This window comes from Macaca fascicularis, chromosome 13, assembly GCF_037993035.2.
Source record: "Macaca fascicularis isolate 582-1 chromosome 13, T2T-MFA8v1.1".
In the NCBI taxonomy this organism is placed as follows: Eukaryota; Metazoa; Chordata; class Mammalia; order Primates; family Cercopithecidae; genus Macaca; species Macaca fascicularis.
The window spans coordinates 52,031,531-52,051,189 of NC_088387.1; the positions used below are offsets into that span (position 1 = coordinate 52,031,531).

The 19,659-nt window shown below is 41.0% G+C and overlaps 1 protein-coding gene and 1 non-coding gene across 3 annotated transcripts; both read right to left on the bottom strand.

Annotated features, from left to right (window-relative positions):
- Positions 1 to 2,247: 2,247 nt before the first annotated feature.
- LOC123568530 (small nucleolar RNA U13) lies at positions 2,248 to 2,351 on the bottom strand. The gene has a single exon (XR_006691901.1). It is a non-coding gene; the product is annotated as a small nucleolar RNA U13 (small nucleolar RNA).
- A 6,023-nt stretch (positions 2,352 to 8,374) lies between these two features.
- On the bottom strand, positions 8,375 to 19,015 carry SNRNP27 (small nuclear ribonucleoprotein U4/U6.U5 subunit 27). Of its 2 annotated transcripts, XR_283259.4 has the most exons (7): positions 18,955 to 19,015; positions 17,789 to 17,909; positions 16,608 to 16,720; positions 15,698 to 15,777; positions 10,346 to 10,410; positions 9,176 to 9,347; positions 8,375 to 9,089 (listed from the first exon to the last, which is right to left on the bottom strand). XR_283259.4 is itself a non-coding variant. In XM_005575670.4 (6 exons), the coding sequence occupies exons 1-6, from the start codon at positions 18,986 to 18,988 to the stop codon at positions 9,293 to 9,295; spliced, it is 468 nt and encodes a 155-aa protein (XP_005575727.1). In that variant the 5' UTR covers positions 18,989 to 19,015; the 3' UTR covers positions 8,375 to 9,292. The 2 variants fall into 2 exon arrangements, 1 of the variants encoding a protein (XP_005575727.1); XM_005575670.4 differs by having other exon boundaries at positions 8,375 to 9,347.
- Positions 19,016 to 19,659: the final 644 nt, after the last annotated feature.

Here is a 19,659-nt window from a genome sequence, read left to right on the forward strand (position 1 = left end):
CAGGCCAGCTTCGGCCGCGTTCCTCATTGGGCCCCCCAAAGAATGCCCCGCCCCCAAACTTGTGCGATTGGGAGAGGGCTTCACGGCTCCACCCCCCAAAGTCCGCTCCTCTCGCTGGTTGGTCACGCTTGACAAGGCCCGGGCTCCACCCCCTCTTTCCAATTGGTGACAGGATTCGCAACTCCGCCTCGTGCTCCTTCCTTGTTTCCCATTGGTTCTATACCAACAACCCGGGCCCCCTTTTGCTTTGTTAGTATTGGCCAAGAGCTGTAGCAGGCAAGCACCTCGCCGGTCTCCCATTGGTGAAGCCTTCGGAAACCTCCCAGCTACGATGATGTCACCTTTCTCCAGTTCAGGCGAGCCCTAAGTGGCTGATGGTCAGCGGCCTGCCTGCTCCTCACCAGGTGTGGCATTGGCTGGGAGGGCCGGTCCGGCGCTGGGCGGCGCTGATTCACCGGCAGCCGCGGAGCTCGGCTCCACCCGGTCTCGCCTCGGACCTGTTGCCAAGACCTGTCCCCGGGGAAAACTTCCGGGGACCTGCCAGGCGTCCCTCGAATGGAAGGCTGGCACCTCGCGTCGCCTGGGCGCTCTGCGCCGCTTGGGTTCGGGGCCGGAGCCCTGGGTCTGGTGGCCGCGGCCCTGGAGGTTCTGGGCTTCGCGGAACTCCGGCTGGCGAGGGCCCAGCCGCGAATCATCCCGGAGAGCGGTGTAGGATAGTGGCCGGTGAGCCGGGAGCTCGGGCAGGCGCCACGTGGCTGCTGCGGGGCTTGAGAAGAAAAGCCTGGCGGTTGTTAAATGCTTGCCGCCTGGCGTTTTTTCTGCCCTCAAGAAAGAGCTGGAATCGGGCTCCAATATACAGCATTGAGCTCATGCGCCTTTTCCGCACCCCCTCCATCCCCGGGAAATGATGGAATAATTAATTCCTTTCACGCGAGTGGGTTTTTAAAGCTGAGACTTTGTGAACCTACAGAATGGCATTAAACTCTAAGATTCTTTGACTTAAATCTCTTTTAGGGTTTTCCCCTCCCTTTTAATTCTAGATGAAGGCACTCACAAGATTATTGGGGGTTTTTTGTTTTTTTTGTTTTGAAAGGGAGTTTTGCTCTTGTCGGCCAGGCTGGAGTGCAATGGCGCAATCTCGGCTCACGGCAACCTCCTTCTCCCGCCCGGTTCAAGCGATTCTCCTGCCTCAATCTCCTGAGTAGCTGGGATTACTGGTGCCCACCACCACGCCCAGCTTATTTTTGTATTTTTAGTAGAGACGAGATTTCACTATGTTGCCCAGGCTGGTCTCGAACTCTGACCTCAGGTGATCCACCAGCCTCGGCCTCCCAAAGTGCTGGGATTTCAGGCCTGAGCCACCGCGCCTGGCCAAGAATACTCTTTAAGATGTCTGCAAATGGTGTGTTTCCGCATGGGGTGGTACCAATATAAATGCTTAATAGAATGTTATGTATAGAAAACTAAAAAGTTTAAAGATTGTTCCCTAAACCTATCAAAATTTTTGAGATGAAAGCTATATGGCAAACCAAGCTACACTGCCAATGTCCTGACAGACATCTCCAATTTTAAAAGTAGAAATGAAGTTCTTGGTAGGTTGAGTCCCAAAAATACAAATGAGTAAAGCATGAACATATTTCTTTTTTTTTTTAAGTTTATTATTGTTGCCAATATATAATAGCTTACTATGTGTAGGCATCATACCTACATTATCTCTAATCTTCAACATAGCTCCATGAGGTAGGTTGTGTTAATTACATTTTGCAAGTGAAGAAACTGAGGCCCAGGGAGGCTAAATGATTTTCCTTGTCATGCATTCAGCTGCAGACATGGAAACTGAATCTAGGTCTATCTCACCCAGAGCCCAAATTACCAATCCTCCTGTTGGTAGTTGTATAAAGACAAGGTGGTTTAAACAGATTTCCAGACTGAGTCACAAAACACTGACAACTCAAGTACTGAAGAAAAAGACAAAGGTGTAAATGTAATTATGGTAGGAAATGTTAAACATGTATTTTTTAATGGTCCACAAACCCACTAAAATTAAATCAACTCAATAAATAGAATAAACATGTAGTAAATCATGCCTGACATATAGGCATATTCTGGTTTCAGTGGTTAACTGGATCTAAAAACTGATTCTTTAGGAAAATACTAATGAAATACACATACTGTAGGTAAAGGTTTTCAAGGTACAATACAAAGTTGGAAATGAAGGTAAAAATATAACAGTATTTTTTTTCTCCCCATCAGACAGGTAATGTGCCAATGCTGTAACAAGCTCTTTGGGGGGCACGTCTCACACATGAATGGGAACACCTAATTACTATGTTTATGAACTACAAAAGGATCTAACAGTTTTTAAAGAGTATTTTTAAATTGCATGTTATTTGTAAAACAAACTTGAAAATCATAAGTGCAATTCTACTACAGTACCCAAAGCGATTAATACTAAAAATGCTTTGATTTCTTTATCCTAACATTTTGGATTTTGTGTATATTTATATTTTCTCTTTGATTTTATTACAAACATTTGGCATATGTCTCTATTCTCTTACTCTCAACTCTTTATTTTAACCAAGTCCTATTTCAGTATCATGACCCTTCCTCTACCATCACCCTGACTGGAAAGTCACACTTGTGTTTTAAAAAGGGGGAGAAAAGGTTGAAATCTGAGCCAGAAACAGCAAATAATTTAAATGCCAACAAGTCTAGCTTAGACTCCAAACAAAAATACTACATTATATAAAAATTAGAGAATCAGACTAAAGAATAGACCATGTTCGTTCCTTGGTGGTGGACGCCAATTATCAATTAGCCAGCAACACCAACTAGGAATTAGTATAACGAAGACCTTCAAAGGGTATTTGGTGCCATCTACTGGAAATGAAGTAGTAAGTATAAAGCAAAGGTTTTGAGATTCGGAGTTTCCCAGAAATTATTTTACACAAATGTATGGGATGACCAGTTAATTAAGAAAACCTGAAAGTATAAGTCTTGAAGAAAGAATTGAGAATCCTAAGATAATGAAAAAGTGGTGACTTTCAATACCTAGTGCCTCAAAGGCATGATATAAGCATTGACTGACTGAGAATCACAGCTCCAAACATAGAAGTTGTGAATTCTAGGATGTTTGAACCTGAGTTTTACGACCAGAACTTTAAATAAAAAGCTATGTGTAATAACATAAACATGGGATGGCAATAGTTTATATCTCTGAGCATATATCAAGATAAACTAATTGAGATATACCTTGAAAATGGGGAATTACAAAGACCTAAAATATTAGACTTGTCAGATAATCTTTACTGCCAAGTAAATCTCTGCCCAGTCTCCTCTGGGGGGCTCCTACTCCAGATGGGCACAGGACAGTATATTAAGAGGTAAATGCCAATACTGAACAAGCAGCAGGCTCATCACACACTATGGAGTTCTTTGCCGGAGATGCCGCTTCAGAGAGCACCCCAGAGTGGCAGGGAAGACAACTGTTACGGTATTATAATCCTGAAGTGCTTAAAAAGTTCTATCACTATGAGAATTAAAGCCCCCTATTTATAACTGAGTTTGATACCTAACTACTATGACATTAAAATAAATTTTGCCTCATAAGGTTTTGAGGAATTGATTTTGTTCCTTGAAGTATAAATCAGGATTTCAAGTTTCTGCTTCAACAGTATCATCTCTTTCTTTGTGGCTACTTTGGACACACTAATATGATACCTAACATCATAATAGTAAATTTTAAAAACCTTTAAAAACTCTGCTTTGCAAAAATTAGTCACTGTACAAATCTGTGATTTAGAAAATGAGGCACTGGCCAGGGACTGTGACTCATGCCTGTAATCCCAGCATTTTGGGAGGCTGAAATGGGAGGATCACTTGAGCTCAGGAGTTCAAGACCAGACTGGACAACATAGTGAGACCTCATCTCTATTCAGAAAATAAATTAGCTGGGTGTGGTGGTGCAGCCTGTAGTCCCAGCTACTTGGGAGGCTGAGGCAGGAGGGCTGTTTGAGCCCAGGAAGTTGAGGCTCCAGTGAGCTGTGATCACACCACACAGCACTCCAGCCAGAGCGGTTCAAAAAGAAAAAAAAGGCAATGGCTAAACTGTCATATGTACATCACACAAAACACTATGCAGCAGCTTTTTAAAAGGTAGACTTACATATACTGGCAAGAAAAGATCCCCAAGGCACAGTGTTGAGTAAATACATTGTAAAATAACCCTTACAGCATTTTCTTTTTAAAGGCCCAAACTATGTATTTTCCCAATTTCCTACTCTGTTATATACATAGAGGCATGGAAAAAAGATACAAAGCAAAGGATCAGCAATAAGAATGGGCAATATCAGCCGGGCGCGGTGGCTCAAGCCTGTAATCCCAGCACTTTGGGAGGCCGAGACGGGTGGATCACGAGGTCAGGAGATCGAGACCATCCTGGCTAACACGGTGAAACCCCGTCTCTACTAAAAAATACAAAAACTAGCCGGGCGAGGTGGCGGGCGCCTATAGTCCCAGCTACTCCGGAGGCTGAGGCAGGAGAATGACGTGAACCCGGGAGGCAGAGCTTGCAGTGAGCGGAGATGGGGCCACTGCACTCCAGCCTGGGCGACAGAGCGAGACTCCATCTCAAAAAAAAAAAAAAAGAATGGGCAATATCATTCTGAGTACTGTTCGAAAGGAGTTTAGCTTTGTCACAATGTTTTAAGACTGTTACAAGAAAGAGGCTTGCCACAAATGATATTTCCTAAATGAAAAAAAAAACGTAATATTTAACTTTTCTTCTGTTGAAGCAAGATAAGTGAACTGCATATATCAAAAATAAGATTTTCTTACTTTACAGGAAAGAAGAACTGAGATCCTGTGTTTTGAATGCAAGTTAAATACAAAATAAAGTACTTGGGTAACTAAAGGTAATCAGATGTAAACTGAAGATCAGGGGACTCGGTTAGTGAAAAAAGGTTACAGAACTATATTCACGAATTCAAGACATGCATTGAGTGTTGTACTCTGTGCCAGCCACTGTGTCGTGCTGGGGCTGCAGAGCTAACCAGACAGATGCCCCACTTCTCCGAGCTTGCTGTCTAATGGAAGAACCAGACAATAATAAAAGAATATAGAGTATGTCAGGCAGTGATAAATGCGGTGAAGACAAGTAAAGGAGGGTTTGGAGAGCCACATGGAGAAACTGGAACCCTCATATATTGTAAATGGGACTATAAAATAGTGCAGCAGCTTTGAAAGACAGTTTGACAGTGCTTTATGTTTAAGTCAAACATAGTTTCCATATGACTTGGTAATTCCACTCTCTTGAGCATACTCCCAAGAGAACTGAAAATATGTTCACTCTAAAACTTGTATACAAATGTTCTGGCATCATTTCTTTCTCTCTTTTTTTTTTCTGAGATGGAGTCTTGCTCTGTAGCCCAGGCTGGAGTGCAATGGTGTGATCTCTGCTTACTACAACCTCTGCCTCCCAGGTTCAAGCAATTCTCCTGCCTCAGCCTCCCAAGTAGCTGGGATTACAGGCACACGCCACCATGTCTGGCTAATTTTTGTATTTTTAGTAGAGATGGAGTTTCACCATGTTGGCCAGGCTGGTCTTGAACTCCTGACCTCAAGTGATCTGCCCACCTCGGCCTCCCAAAGTGCTGGGATTACTGGTGTCAGCCACTGCGCCCGGCCATGGCACCATTATTTCTTAATAGTCACTAAGTGAAAACAACTCACATGCCCATCAACTGATGAATTATAAACCCAAATGTGGTATAAATAGAGAATGGAATATTATTTGGAGACAAAAAAAATGATGGATGTACTGATACATGCTACAACACAGAGGAACTTTGAAAACACTATGCTAAATGAGAGAAGCCAGACACAAAAGGCTACATATTGTATTATTCCATTTATATGAAATGTTCAGAATAGGTACATCTGTAGAGACAGGAAATACATTAGTGGATTCTAGGGGTGGGGGGGATGAGGAGTGATTATTAATGGATATGAGGTTTCTTTCTGGAGTTATAAAAACATTCTGGAATTAGGAATGATGGATGCGTAACTCTGTGTATATTAAAAACCACTGAATTGTAAACTTTAGAAGGGTAAATTTTATGGTATATAAATTTAATCTCAACTTTTTAAAGGTTAAAAAAAAAGAGTAAAGCAGAGTGCAGAGATAGGGAAGAAAGTTTGCTATTTTGGATACGGTGGTCAGGAATGACCTTAGTTTGAGCAGCGATCTGAACAATGTAAAGAAGCTACTTGTGCAAATCAAGGAGGTGGGGGAACATTTCAGAAGGAAGAAAGAGCAAGTGAGAAGACTCTGGGAGTAGACACATGCCTGTTTTGAAAGAACAGCAAGGAGGCTGGCCAGTGTAGCTCAGTGCAGTGAGCAAGGGAGTGAGGCTGTGGAAAGCCAGGGTCTAGGTCATGTGGAGGCTCTGTAGACCACACTGAGGACTGGACTTCATTCTAAATGATTAAAAAAAAAATATCACTGGAGCCAGGAGAAATATGACTAGTTGCACATTTAATTAATTTAGAGACAAAATCTTGTTCTGTTGCCCAGGCTGGAATACAGTGGTAAGATCTTGGCTCGCTGCAGCCTCTGCCTCCAGAGTTCAAGCAATTCTCCTGCCCCAGCCTCCCGAGTAGCTGGGATTACAGGTGCATGCCACCACGCCCAGCTAATTTTTGAATATTTAGTAGAGACAGGGTTTCACCACATTGGCCAGACTGGTCTCAAACTCCTGACCTCAAGTGATCCGCCGGTCTCAGTCTCACAAAGAGCTGGGATTACAGGCATGAGCCACCAGACCCAGCCTTGATATACATTTTAAAAGGTTCCTCTCTGATACTGGGTGAAGAATAAACAGCACCAACAGTGGAAGGAGGGAGACTTGTTAGGAGGCTACTGCAGTAGTCCAGGCAAGAGAGATGGCTTAGGTTATCATAGGTGGTGAAAAGTGGTCCAATTCAAAATGTACTCTGATGTTAAAGCCAAAAGAATCAGCTAATGAATCAGATGTAAGACATAAAATAAAGGAGTCAAAGACAACCCCAAGGACCATGGTCTGAACAAGGGAGTGAATGAAAGGGCCATTTACTGTGATGGGAAAGCCTCAAAAAAGAAAGCCTCAAAAAAGAAAGCCTCAAAAAAGTTGTTAATCTTAAATTTGAGGTGCCTAATAGTCTAGCTGCATATACATGATTGTAATTCAGTAAAATGGTCTGACTGGAGGAGTATAAATTTGAGAGCCATGGCAGAAGGTGTTTGAAGCCACACAAATGGACAGTTCACCAAAGAAGAGATTGGAGAGTTCAAGGACTGAGCCCTGAAGCTCTTATCATTTAGACACTGAGAAAACCTGGCTCAATTTACATCCCCTATGAGGATGAGCCTCTTAGAGGAAGAATACAAGGATGCTGCACTTTGGTTATTCTTCCAGAATTAGATGATCTAATGGATAAAAGTTCCTTCAAACCAAGACTTTTAGGATCAAAGGTATCTTTTCTTGATTTTTCAAAGATTTCCTCTTCCTCTATTTCTTTAGTGTTAGCTCACAGAGAGCAGATCTGTTGACCTACTAGATTCTCTCAGATTATTTATCTGCAAAGTATGCTGCCTTAAGGATTTCAAGTCAAATCTCTAGCAACACAATTTTACAGGTACCGATAAGAAACCATCAAAAGATGTATAAGATGTACGTAAACAAAGACTAGGTGCAGAACAGTATGAAGAGTTTGCTTCTATCTTTATGTATAAGATATATATATAAAAATATATGGTTGTGTATATGTGGAATATCTCTGAAAGGATATACAATTAATGCATCACTAGATATCCTTTGTATCATCTGAATTGTGTTCCGCATTTGTAGTACTTACTCAGAAAAATAAGTTAAAATCTAGCCACACAGCCTCAACTACCAGCAAAGTCTACAACAGAATGGGTGATGGTTATTATCTTCAATATAAAAAGAGTGTTCTTCAAATGAAAAAAAGAAAAGTTTGACAAAAGACAAATATTAATAGATCCAAGATTTAAAATTAGCATGTCACAAAAGAAATATGGCTAATACATTTAAAAAATATTCATCCTCCCTAGAAACGAAACAAAAACACAAAACCAAATAGTACCATTATTTTACCCATCAGGTAGGAAACTTTAAAACAAATTTTACACTTAATATTTGTACATGTGTCTGAAACATGAATGCTCATACTTTACTGGATAGAGTTGGTTGTTACCTTCTAGCCAGAGATACCAAACGTCTTAAAACATGTATACATAGCCCTTTTAATCTCACTCAGCAATGCCACGTCTAAGTATGGAGCCTGAGGAAATAATGAAACATACAAAAATATGTATGTAATGGAGATAGAGTAGTCACAGTTTTAATTATATGGCAAGTCATGGGAGGCAAGCCAATGTTTACCAATAAAACATTAGTTAATAAATTATGATACAACCAAGTAGCTACTAAAAGCTAAGTTTCCAAAGAATATTTAAAAGTACTTTTTAAATGTTCACAGTACATGGGAGAAAAAAGGGTTAAAGAAAGAACTGCATACATATTCTGATCTCATGGATGGGATTAACCCAAAGAAGCCTGGAAAGACATATACCAAAATGTTGAAATTGATTTTTTCTGGGAGTAGATAACAGGTGATTTTCTGCTTTTCTTTTACTTTTTGGTTTCTCTCAGGTCTTTTGTTTTGCATGTAACGCTTTTTATACTTGGGGAGAGAACCATAAATGGCATTTTTTTGGGGGGGACCATAGAAGACAGAAAAATCTAGTTATGCTTTTTCATTCTTCCCATTTTTAAACTACTAACAATCAATATACTTAAATCTATGCATGAAAAAAAAAGAAAATGTCTAGGGAGATTCGTTAGTAATAAAAAATATTTATCAAATCTAAAAGGGTAGAAATACTGCTTTATTGGATAAACTTACTTCCAAATTACTTTCATGTTTTTTAAGAAGTCCTAATGAGCATTCAAGAAGAAAACATATACTGCTTCCACAGGAATAAGGACAAATAAAATGGGGTTGACGCCTGCCACAAATGATATTTCCTAAAAGAAAAAAATGTAATATTTAACCTTTCTTCTCTTGAGGCAAGGTAAATTAACTGCATACATCATAAATAAGATTTTCTTACTTTACAAGAAGGGAGAACTGAGATCCTGTTTTTTGAATGCAAGTTAAATACAAAATACAAAATCCACTCTCTGACCAAGATGAGGGGAAAAAATATTATCCTTCAACATTTCAATTCTCATGCAATGAAATCCAAAGGTCTGTTGAATCCACCTTTTCGATTCATGTACTGCCTGTGATGAGAAGAGAAAATTCATTGTTTATTTTTTTAATCCTATACTCTTCTTATAAAAAAAAAAAACATGTTTCAGAGATTAAACCTATAAACCATCTTTATAATAGCAAAGTCTAGGGTAGAAACTATTCAAGGTAATTTAATGTATATTTAGAGATTATTTTACTTTCAAAATAAACCAAAGACTTTCAGATTTCTTTTAACTCCAAATAGCAGTATGGAAGTTTAATTTTGAAATTATTTGAGAAGATTCTACGGACTTAAAAAAAATCAATTGAAAATCCTTATTTATTTTAGGTAATAAGAAACAGGTAATTTAGAAATAGAGAGGAGTTCCAAAACAGGCACCCATTAAGCCAATTCAATTGCACACTGTAATGATTCTCCCCATAAGACCTTATTTGAAGGTAATTTTACAAAAGATTGTCCAAAATGATCCTAGTACCTTAGCTTATAGCATTTTCAATCACATGATTCATAATCTAAATTAACTGGACTATTAATCTTTTATCAGTGATAAAGTTAGAGAGAAAGGCAATGTTTGAAAATATCTTGACTTTTTCATTAAGAATTCATGTATGGATTGGTTTGTTCCAAAACTGTGGTACAAATAAAATATGCCTATACGTAACAGAAGAATATATTTACAGTTGAAATCATTACATAATCAATCTAGTTCAGGAGGGATCTATTTTATACCTAAATTATACTGAAATCAAAGCCCATAGACTTGAAATTATGCTTTTCTGAGGAAATTACTATCTATAGTCCTAAAATATTTAAGCCAACTACCCTCTCTCTCTAATAGCTATTAGCTCACATGTAAATGGGAAAACAATTTTAACATGCCAGAATATAAGCAATGAAGATAATATTTCATTCAAACAAGGAACTGTATGGAAAACTGCTACATTTCCTACAAACGTGATTATCCCATAATAAAGTTCTAAGTACAAAACTGATTAGTTCAAACATAATAATGGGGGCCATGCATACCTGTACTTCCTCTTCTGAGAGACATTTATGGCATAGGCATTTACAGAGCCATCCACTTTCTTACCCTGAAGAAAAACAATAAACAAATAACAAACAAAAAACCAGGGAGGATACATTAAATCAGGACATATGAAAGCAGGTGTGGTGGCAGTGGCATGTACCTGTACTCCCAGCTACTTGGGGGCAGGCTAAGGTGGGAGGATTGCTTGAATCCAGGAGTTTGGGACTGCAAGGAGCCATGATCACACCAATCCAATGCACTCCAGCCTGGGCAACTGAGCATGATCCACTCTCAAAAAAAAAAAAAAAAAAAAAAAAAAAGAAGAAAGAAGGAGGAAGAGGGAAGTGGGGGAGAAGGGGGGAAGAGGGGGAGGAGGAAGAGAAGGAGAAGCAGCAGAAGAAGCGGCAGCAGCAGTGGAAGAAGCAGAAACAGCAGCAGCAGAAGCAGAAGCAGAAGCAGAAGCAAGAGCAGCAGCAGCAGCAGCAGCAGCAGCAGCAGCAGAAGCCAAGAGCAGCAGCAGCAGCAGCAGCAGCAGCAGAAGCCAAGAGCAGCAGCAGCACAAGAAGCAGGAGCAGAAGCAGAAACAGAAGGAGCAGCAGCAGCAAGAGCAGCAGCAGCAGCGGAAGAAGAGGAAGGAGGAGGAGAAGGAAGGAGAATAAAGGAAGGAAGGAGGAAGGAGGAGGAGGAGAAGAGTCCAATGAGGGAGAGAGAATTTCCAGATCCTATGAACTCCCAAGCGGTACAACTCTCTGCTCACACTTTTACAATTGCACATAAGCAATTAATATTCAAACCAACAAACATTCACAGTGTATGTACTATGTGCAAGGCATGCTGAGAAAGTAGGGTAGCAGAATCTAATCTTTTCTGGTCAAAGAATACTTTGAAACCAGATAAAAGGTATAATCTCCAGAAAAACTCACATTTACACAAAATTTAACTTACAACCTTAGCTAATAATATTCTCATATCATGGCTGGAATGGTTGCCCTTGCAATTTTTTGTTCATTTTAAAAATTATTATTTTTTAGACACAGGGTCTTGCTGTCGCCAGGTTGGAGTGCAGTGGTGTGATCATAGCTCACTGCAGCCTCAAACTCCTGGGCTCAAGTGATCTTCCTGCCTCAGCTCCCGAGTAGCTGGGACTACAGGCACATGCCACCAATCTGGGCTAATTTTGAATTTTTTTTTTTCCTGTAGAGATGGGATCTCACTATGTTGCCCAGGCTGGTCTTGAACTCTTGGTCTCAAGCAATTCTCCTGCATTGGCCTTCCAAAGTACTGGAATCCCAGGCATGAGCCATTGTGCCCAGCCCAATTTTGATCTTTAAATCAAGAATCAGAACAGAATAACAGACACAAATGCTAGGTTATGTGTCACTCCGTCTTGACCTTTCTGAATGTAGCACCCATTCTCTCTTTCACAAATTCTTGTTCAGGTCTTCTAATCCAGCCAAGTCAACTCAACATACCCACTTTCCCCCATGTTGTTCCTCATGCCTGAATTGCCTTCCCCGCCTCTAACTTGAACTATCTGGTTATTATCCATTGTTCAAGGCCCAATTCAAGCATTCCAGTTGCTAGGAAGTGCCATCTTCTCTAACTGCAGAAAAATGTTAACTGTGCTTTCCTCACAGTACCCTCTATTTTCTTTTCTTTTTTTTTTTTTGAGATGGAGACTTGCTCTGTCACCAGGCTGGAGTGCAGTGGCATGATCTCAGTTCACTGCAAACTCCACCTCCCGGGTTCAAGCGATTCTCCTGCTCAGCCTACCGAGTAGCTGGGACTAAAGGCATGCGCCACCACGCCCAGCTAATTTTTGTATTTTAAGTAGAGATGGGGTTTCACCATGTTGGCCAGGGTGGTCTTGATCTCTTGACCTCGTGATCCCACCCCGCCACCTCCCAAAGTGCTGGGATTACAGGCATGAGCTACCACACCCAGCCCAGTACCTTCCATTTTCTACCCTATAAAACCATGATGTACATCGTAAAGGTATTTTCCCTATGAGACTGCAAGCTTCTTGATGGAGGGATATGTCTGAGAGTCACCTTTGCATTCTTACATCCTAGGTAACTGCACTCCCAGGTATTCAGAAAATGACTTAGATGAGTATCATTAGTTAATGTCATGACACACACAAGTGACCCCCACCTCCTCCCTCTCCCATTACTACCTATGCAAGAGTAGCCTATCTGTGTAGTGTACTTAATTAGATATTGGTGTCAGGGCAAAAACTGATTCTGACCCACTGGCCAAAAGGCATACACAGATTAATATATATTTGAAGTGGGGCTAAAATAAATGTATTTGGTCTTACTTTTCTATATCTATTTTCATGTATTTTTGGGGGGTGGAGGGTGAGTCCTCAACAAATTACTTGAGGTATATGATTTTGAACTCCCAATAATAGGAAGTAAGCATGACTGAGAAACTGGTCTTGGGCACAAAAAAGTAAATGATGAGAACCTTTTTACAAAGTTCGATTCCTAAAGGTTAACTGATTTCTGGCAACTAGTTGCAGAGTTGCATATTATTAGTTCTATCCTCATTTATTTAAATGCTGGCATAGAAAATTATCCATTAATAAACAAAACCAAACTTTGAAACTTCCTAGAAGAATGTTATTGAAGTAATTGCAGTTTTAGCCATTATTTTCAATGGCAAAAACTGTAATTACTTTTGCACCAATCTAATAAAATGAAAGGGAAAAGCCAAGCACATTGCTGTGAGGCTACAGTCCCAGCTACTTGGAAGGCTGAGGCAAGAGGATTTCTTGAGCCAAGGAGTTTGAGTACAGCCTAGGCAACACAGGAAGGCTCCGTCTCTTCAAAAATAATAATAAAAAAAAATGGACTGAGGCAGGAGGATTTCTTGAGGTCATAAGTTCAAGACCAACCTAGGCAGCACAGCAAGACTCTATCTCTGCAAAAAATAAAAAAATTATCCTGGCGTGGCGGCATGTGCCTATACTCTCAGCTACTCCAAAGGCTAAGGTGGGGAAATTGCTTCAGCCCAGGAGGTCAGGCTGCAGTGAGCCATGATCATACCACTGTACTCCAGTATGGGTGACAAAACAAGAACCTGTCTAAAAAACTAAAAAATGAGGCTGGGTGCAGTGGCTCATGCCTGTAATCCTAGCACTTTGGGAAGCCAAGGCAGGTGGATCCCTTGAGGCCAGGAGTTCGAGACCAGCCTGGCCAACATGGCGAAATCCCATCTCTACTAAAAATACAAAAATTAGCCAGGCATGGTGGCGGCACCTGTAATCCCAGAAACTTGGGAGGCCGAGGCAGGGGAACTGGTTGAACCTGGGAGGTGGAGGTAGCAGTGAGCTGAGATGGCGCCGCTGCACTCCAGCCTGGATGACAGAGCGACACTCTGTCTCAAAAAAATAAAATAAAATAAAATAAAAAATAATAAAAATAAAAAAATGAAAATACAATCAAATAGAAAGGAAAATGGGTGACTACACTGGCATATGAAGAGGTCCCACAATAGATCAATGATGAAACATCACAAGATACACATTACTTAAAAAGACAAATGAGCTGACTTTATAACTGATAGCCATGAAGCCAACTGCATATAAACTAAATTAACATCCTTGTAGATGTCATTTTAAAAAACTGACATCAATTAGTGTGATGGTACTCCATAATTTTTATAAGATCTATGACTTTTCACCTAATTTTTCTCTTATAAGCAAACATCCTCAACACTGACTACATTTAAGTGATGGGTGGCATCACCCTTAGATCTGACTTTCAGGAACTTCAAATCTGACATCAAACAACAGGAAAACCAAAAAACAAAGAAAATAATTCCATTTTCTTTGGGGAAAAAGTTCCCTCCTCATTCTTCTAAAGACAATAAAACTATAGTTGCTTTACTTTTAATGTATTTTTATTCACCCAACATATATATTAACAAATTTTCATTTATAAAATACTCTTTGGAAAAACAAATAAGGATTTAGGGCATTCAAAGGAAAAAAAGCTGATAAATAAACTTCATTAAATTCCAAAACAGAGTTCACATAACCATTGCAAGAATGAGAGATTGCTCTTAATTTCTCACCTCAAAACAGTCATGCCTCAGTACTCCTAAGTTACACACTGTCATTTTAAAACATGTGAGCCCTACACAGTCACATTAGTTAGAAAGAAACTCTTAAAGCAACTGCGATTACCCCACTCCATTAGCAACTCAATGGAATACAAGACTTGGGAAAGTGGATTATTTTTGACAATTTTTTCTCAAACATCTCTATTTCCATTTGCAAAACTAAATGGAAAGACTTAAAATTCTAGAAAAGAGATTTTGAAAAATATATTGCTTTTTTTTCCACACACCCTCCCTCTCTCCATCTCCTCTCCTCTTTCTTCTTTCTATGCCTATCTGTCTCTTCCCCCATCTCTCTCTCTATGCTCTCCCTCCTCTACCTAATCCCTCCCTCTTTTTCCTCTTCCCTCATCTCTCTGCTATTATGAAGGCTAGACAGCATTCACTCCCCTATCCACCCTACTTCTAAGCTGTGAGACATGTATGCGGCTGCCCAATGTCATCTCTATCTGGCAGCTGGATTTTGTTCTTCCATTTCCCAGCAGTTCCCCTTCCAGAAACTCTGTTCCGGGTTAACTGTATCACTCAGGGTCCCAGCCTGACACCTGAGAGGCATTACTAACTACTCACTCCCACTTCCCCCAGCTCCTGAATCGTGCTCAACTCAATTCAGGCCTTCATCATCTTTCACTTGCACAAATCAGCAGTTCTCCCTGCCTCCAGTCTAACCCACCTCCCATCTGTCCTCCATGCTGCCCCCAGAGTTATTGTTCTAAAACACACATATAACCATGCCACTCCCTTATTTAAAAATCACTACTTCCTCTCCTCAACACCTAAAGAATCAACTCTGAATTCCTTAGCATGACTAAGGGCATCAAAAGCCCTCTGTAATTTGCCTCCTACCTCTATTTCTAGCCTAAGTCACTAGCCCATCAGCACTGCTTTATCCCCGGCAGAATTTGAAATTCCCACAATACACTGTGCTCCTTTACAGCTACATGGCATTTTCATGAGCTCTTCCCTTTACCTGAAATAATCATCTTCCTCTTTTTGTCTGATCACTTCTACTTGCCCTTTAAGATCTAACTCAAACATCGTCCCTGGCAACCACTCCCCGAATTCCAATGGCAGTTCACTATTTCCTCCTCTGTATTCTCAAAGTTCTTCAAACAGATAGTTACTGTCTTATAACCAAACACATTTGTATAAATGGAAAAGAACATGGAAAGTCAGGACAGTCATAACAGATTAATTCAAATGAGAATGTTGCACGTTTTACTTACTTTTGTGGAGTCAAAGGAGGCAAATCCCATTAACTTCATCATTTCTATTTCTTCCTCTGTTTTGCCCTCTAAGTCTTCCTCTGCAAAAATGAATAATTTTGTGAACTCTCTATCATTTCATATATATACATAAACAAAAAGAGAGGTGGTAACAGATTAATAGTCATTCCACCTCACTAGCAGAGAATACACAAAACAATTAGCTGAAGATGAGTCTAATGAAAAAATTCCTCTTACATTTGGACAGAATGTAACTTATGGTACAAAGAAAAAGTCCTCTCCTTGAAGCCTTTAGACAGGATTACCTTTTTAAAAAAATCTGGGTTTCATATTAAGGACTACCTTTAATATCAGGCATGACACTATCTAGTTCTGAAGATACTTCCAAAATAGAATATTCTCATGTTTGTAACTTCCCTTCTATATCAGGAGCACCACAGATAACCAGCAACTTGCTAGGGTGTAATTAAAACAAAATCTCACGCTGGGCACGATGGTTCACGCCTATAATCCCAGCACTTTGGGAGGCAGAGGCGGGAGGATCATCTGAGGTCAGGAGTTTGAGACCAGCCTGGCCAACATGGTGAGAACTCGTTTCTACTAAAAGTACAAAAATTAGCTGGCATAGTGGCGGGTGCCTGTAATTCCAACTACTCTGGGAGGCTGAGGCACGTGAATTCCTTGAACCTGGGAGGTGGCAGTTGCAGTGAGCCAAGATCGTGCCATTGCACTCCAGTCTGAGTGACAAGAATGAAACTCTATCTCAAAAAATAAAAACAAAAAACTAAAAAACTCAAAACCATATGCAATGAACATTATAAAAGGCTTAACATTTAAATGTTCAAAATTAAACTTTTATAATTTTATCATCACTGTACTTTTACTACAGTTATTTATCTAATAACATTACCAGTAATCTGCCGTTCTTTGCTCTTTGTTTCTTTTGTTTCTTTCTTTTCCTCATCTCTTCTTTCTTTCAGTCGAGAAGGGGAAGGAGATGTGGATCTATGTCGTCTTGGAGATCTAATATTTACAAGTAAAGATGTTAGAAACAGACATATCAACTTTGTATCAATCAGCACAGATATACATGAGCCAAGCTCCGCAGAACCACCAGTCATTCCCTATAGCAAAGTGAGGAAAAAGGTTCTGACAAGGCCTTGTTAACAAAAAAAATTTTAAATGTAGTTTACTGCTTAATCATCAGTTGCCTTCAGTACAATTAGAGCTAGAAAGCTTTCTGGAAGGCAGAAAAATGTAAATCCAGCACTTTGGAAAGCCGAGGCAGGAGGATGGCTTGAGCCTAGGAATTCAAGACCAGCCTGGGCAACACAGGGAGACCCTCTCTCTCTCTCTCAAAAAAACAAAAACAAAAACAAAAAAAGACTCAGAGCCCATTTCTGAAGTTCTTCCAAGATCATCCATTCTTGATTACATACTTGAATAAATCATTATCACCAAAAGTTAATAAAAAAGAAACAAAAGGCCGGGTGCAGTGGCTCGCGTCTGTAATCCCAGCACTCTGGGAGGCCGAGGTGGGTGGATCACCAGGTCAGGAGATCAAGACCATTCTGGCTAACACGTTGAAACCCCGTCTCTACTAAAAATACAAAAAAAAAAAAAAAAAAAAAAAATAGCCAGGTGTGGTGGCACATGCCTTGTAGTCCCCGCTACTCGGGAGGCTGAGGCAGGAGAATCGCTTGAACCAGGGGAGGCAGAGGTTGCAGTGAGCCGATGTTGCGTGGCTGCATTCCAGCCTGGGTGACAGAGTGAGACTCCATCTCAAAAAAAAAAAAAAAAAAAAGAAAGAAACAAAAATATAAAATACTTCTTCTTCTTGCCAAGCACCATGCTCTGTGGTTTGCATGCATTATTTCTTATTAACTCCTCAAGACAATTTTGCGATGTAGAGTACTATTAGTCCCATTTAACCAAGCTGAATGTTAGCTTTAGAATACGGTTGGATTAAGTTTCCTCCATTTCAGGAAACTGTAAATCCCCTTATAAGCGATCAAAACAAAGTTAAGAGCAGCGACCAGTTTCTTAGGGACTTTCGGTAAATAAAGCTCTTGGCTTATTTTCTACCCTTACCGGGAGCGTCTTCGGTGCGGGGATCGCGAACGGCTCCTTCTCCGATCTCTCTCCCGAGACCTGGACCTTTCTCGGCGCCTGCGTTCTCTCTCCCGGGATGTGGACCGGGAACGCCTACGTTCTAATGGAATCGCACACAAATTGCAGAACTGAAAATTACCTCAAATATCTAGAGCTGCACCGTCCAGTAGAAAAATAATGCAAACCATTACTAGTCACATTAAAAAGGTAAAAAGAGGCCAGTGGCTCACGCCTTTAATCCCAGCACTTTGTGAGGCCCAGGCGGGCGGATCACAAGGTCAGGAGTTCGAGACCAGCCTGGCCAATGCGGCGAAACCCCGTCTCTAACAAAAATACAAAAATTAGCCAGGCGTGGTGGCACGGACGGGTAATCCCAGCTACTAGGAAGGCTGAAGCAGAAGAATCGCTTGACCCCGGGAGGTGGAGGTTGCAGTGAGCTGAGATCGACAGAGCAAGATTCTGTCTCATTAAAAGTAAATAAATTGATTAAAAAGAAAAAAACCAACGAATCGGGGCAGAACCGAGGGTCTAAGTTAGATCTCCTGATGGAAGTCCAGCTTTCTTTACATCGCGCTGCCTCATTTATGGGGCTGGGAGCCAGAAAACATTACGAAGTGAGCTCCCAGGACTCAAAACTCTTAATATCGATTTCCCTGTAATGACTTGGGCAGGAATCTAACATTTATTAAGTATTTAAGAACTAGGCAGAATCACATACTGTATGTTATAGGGTGTGACATTAATTATCACATCAGTTTTTAAAAGTTGGCAATAGTACCCTCAATGACTAATTCTGGGAATTCGATTCAGAAAGGCTGAGTAGTGACTTGCCCACCGTCGCCCAGAAATTCAGCAAAGGAACTGAGGCCTAATTCTAAACCCACCGGCCACAGTGTAATAAAGGTTATTGTATGAAGGTGACAAAGACTTAATGAAACTAATTCAGAGACACTGCCTTCAAACCGGAGGAGGTGGGCTGAAGAGGGAAGGGCCCAGGTCTACGTTCCTTTATCCACCCCTCGCTCTCCTCCTGGGGAAAAGAGCCCGCCTCTCTACTACCCGGCTACCAAAAACAAAACAAAATAAAACAAAAGGGACCGGCCTCCGACAGAGCCCCACATCCTCCGAAATGCTACAGGACTCACCCCTCCGTGGGGAGCGGCTACGACTGCGACCCATTTGGAGTCCCGCTTCCCGGAAACAACTGTGCAACAACTTCCGGGAGGGCCGGGAACCGAGCTTTTACCGCCGACCAGAAAACGTCAAAATGAGTCGCGAGGGTTCCGGTCTTCTTTTGTTCACGGTGGGCATTAAAACATGCGATTTGGTATTACTATAGAAATTCCTGGAAAATTCAGCCGTATACTCATTATCCTAACACATCTTTCATTTTTCCCCCCATTTTTGTCCACATGCACAAAATACAGGAAACCAATTGTAAACAGCAAACAGCTTATGTTTTTCCACATAACATTTATAAGCAGTGAATATACCAAAGTTCACCTTTTTTTTTTTTTTTTTGAGACGGAGTCTCGCTCTGTCGCCCAGGCTGGAGTGCAGTGGCGCGATCTCCGCTCACTGCAAGCTCCGCCTCCCGGGTTCACGCCATTCTCCTGCCTCAGCCTCCCGAGTAGCTGGGACTATAGGCGCCCGCTACCACGCCCGGCTAATTTTTTTGTATTTTTAGTAGAGACGGGGTTTCACCGTGTTAGCCAGGATGGTCTCGATCTCCTGACCTCGTGATTCGCCCGCCTTGGCCTCCTAAAGTGCTGGGATTACAGGCGTGAGCCACTGTGCCCGGCCCCCGTCCATCTGCTTTATATTTTCTCATGCCAGCATTGAGAAGGCAC

Coding starts and splice junctions, on each gene's coding strand:
- SNRNP27 (XM_005575670.4), bottom strand. CDS start 18,988: ATGGGTCGCAGTCGTAGCCGCTCCCCACGGAGGG. Junction 16,721..17,788: donor CCGCACCGAAGACGCTCCCG/GTAAGGGTAGAA, acceptor TGTAAATATTAG/ATCTCCAAGACGACATAGAT. Junction 15,778..16,607: donor CAAAGAACGGCAGATTACTG/GTAATGTTATTA, acceptor TCATTTTTGCAG/AGGAAGACTTAGAGGGCAAA.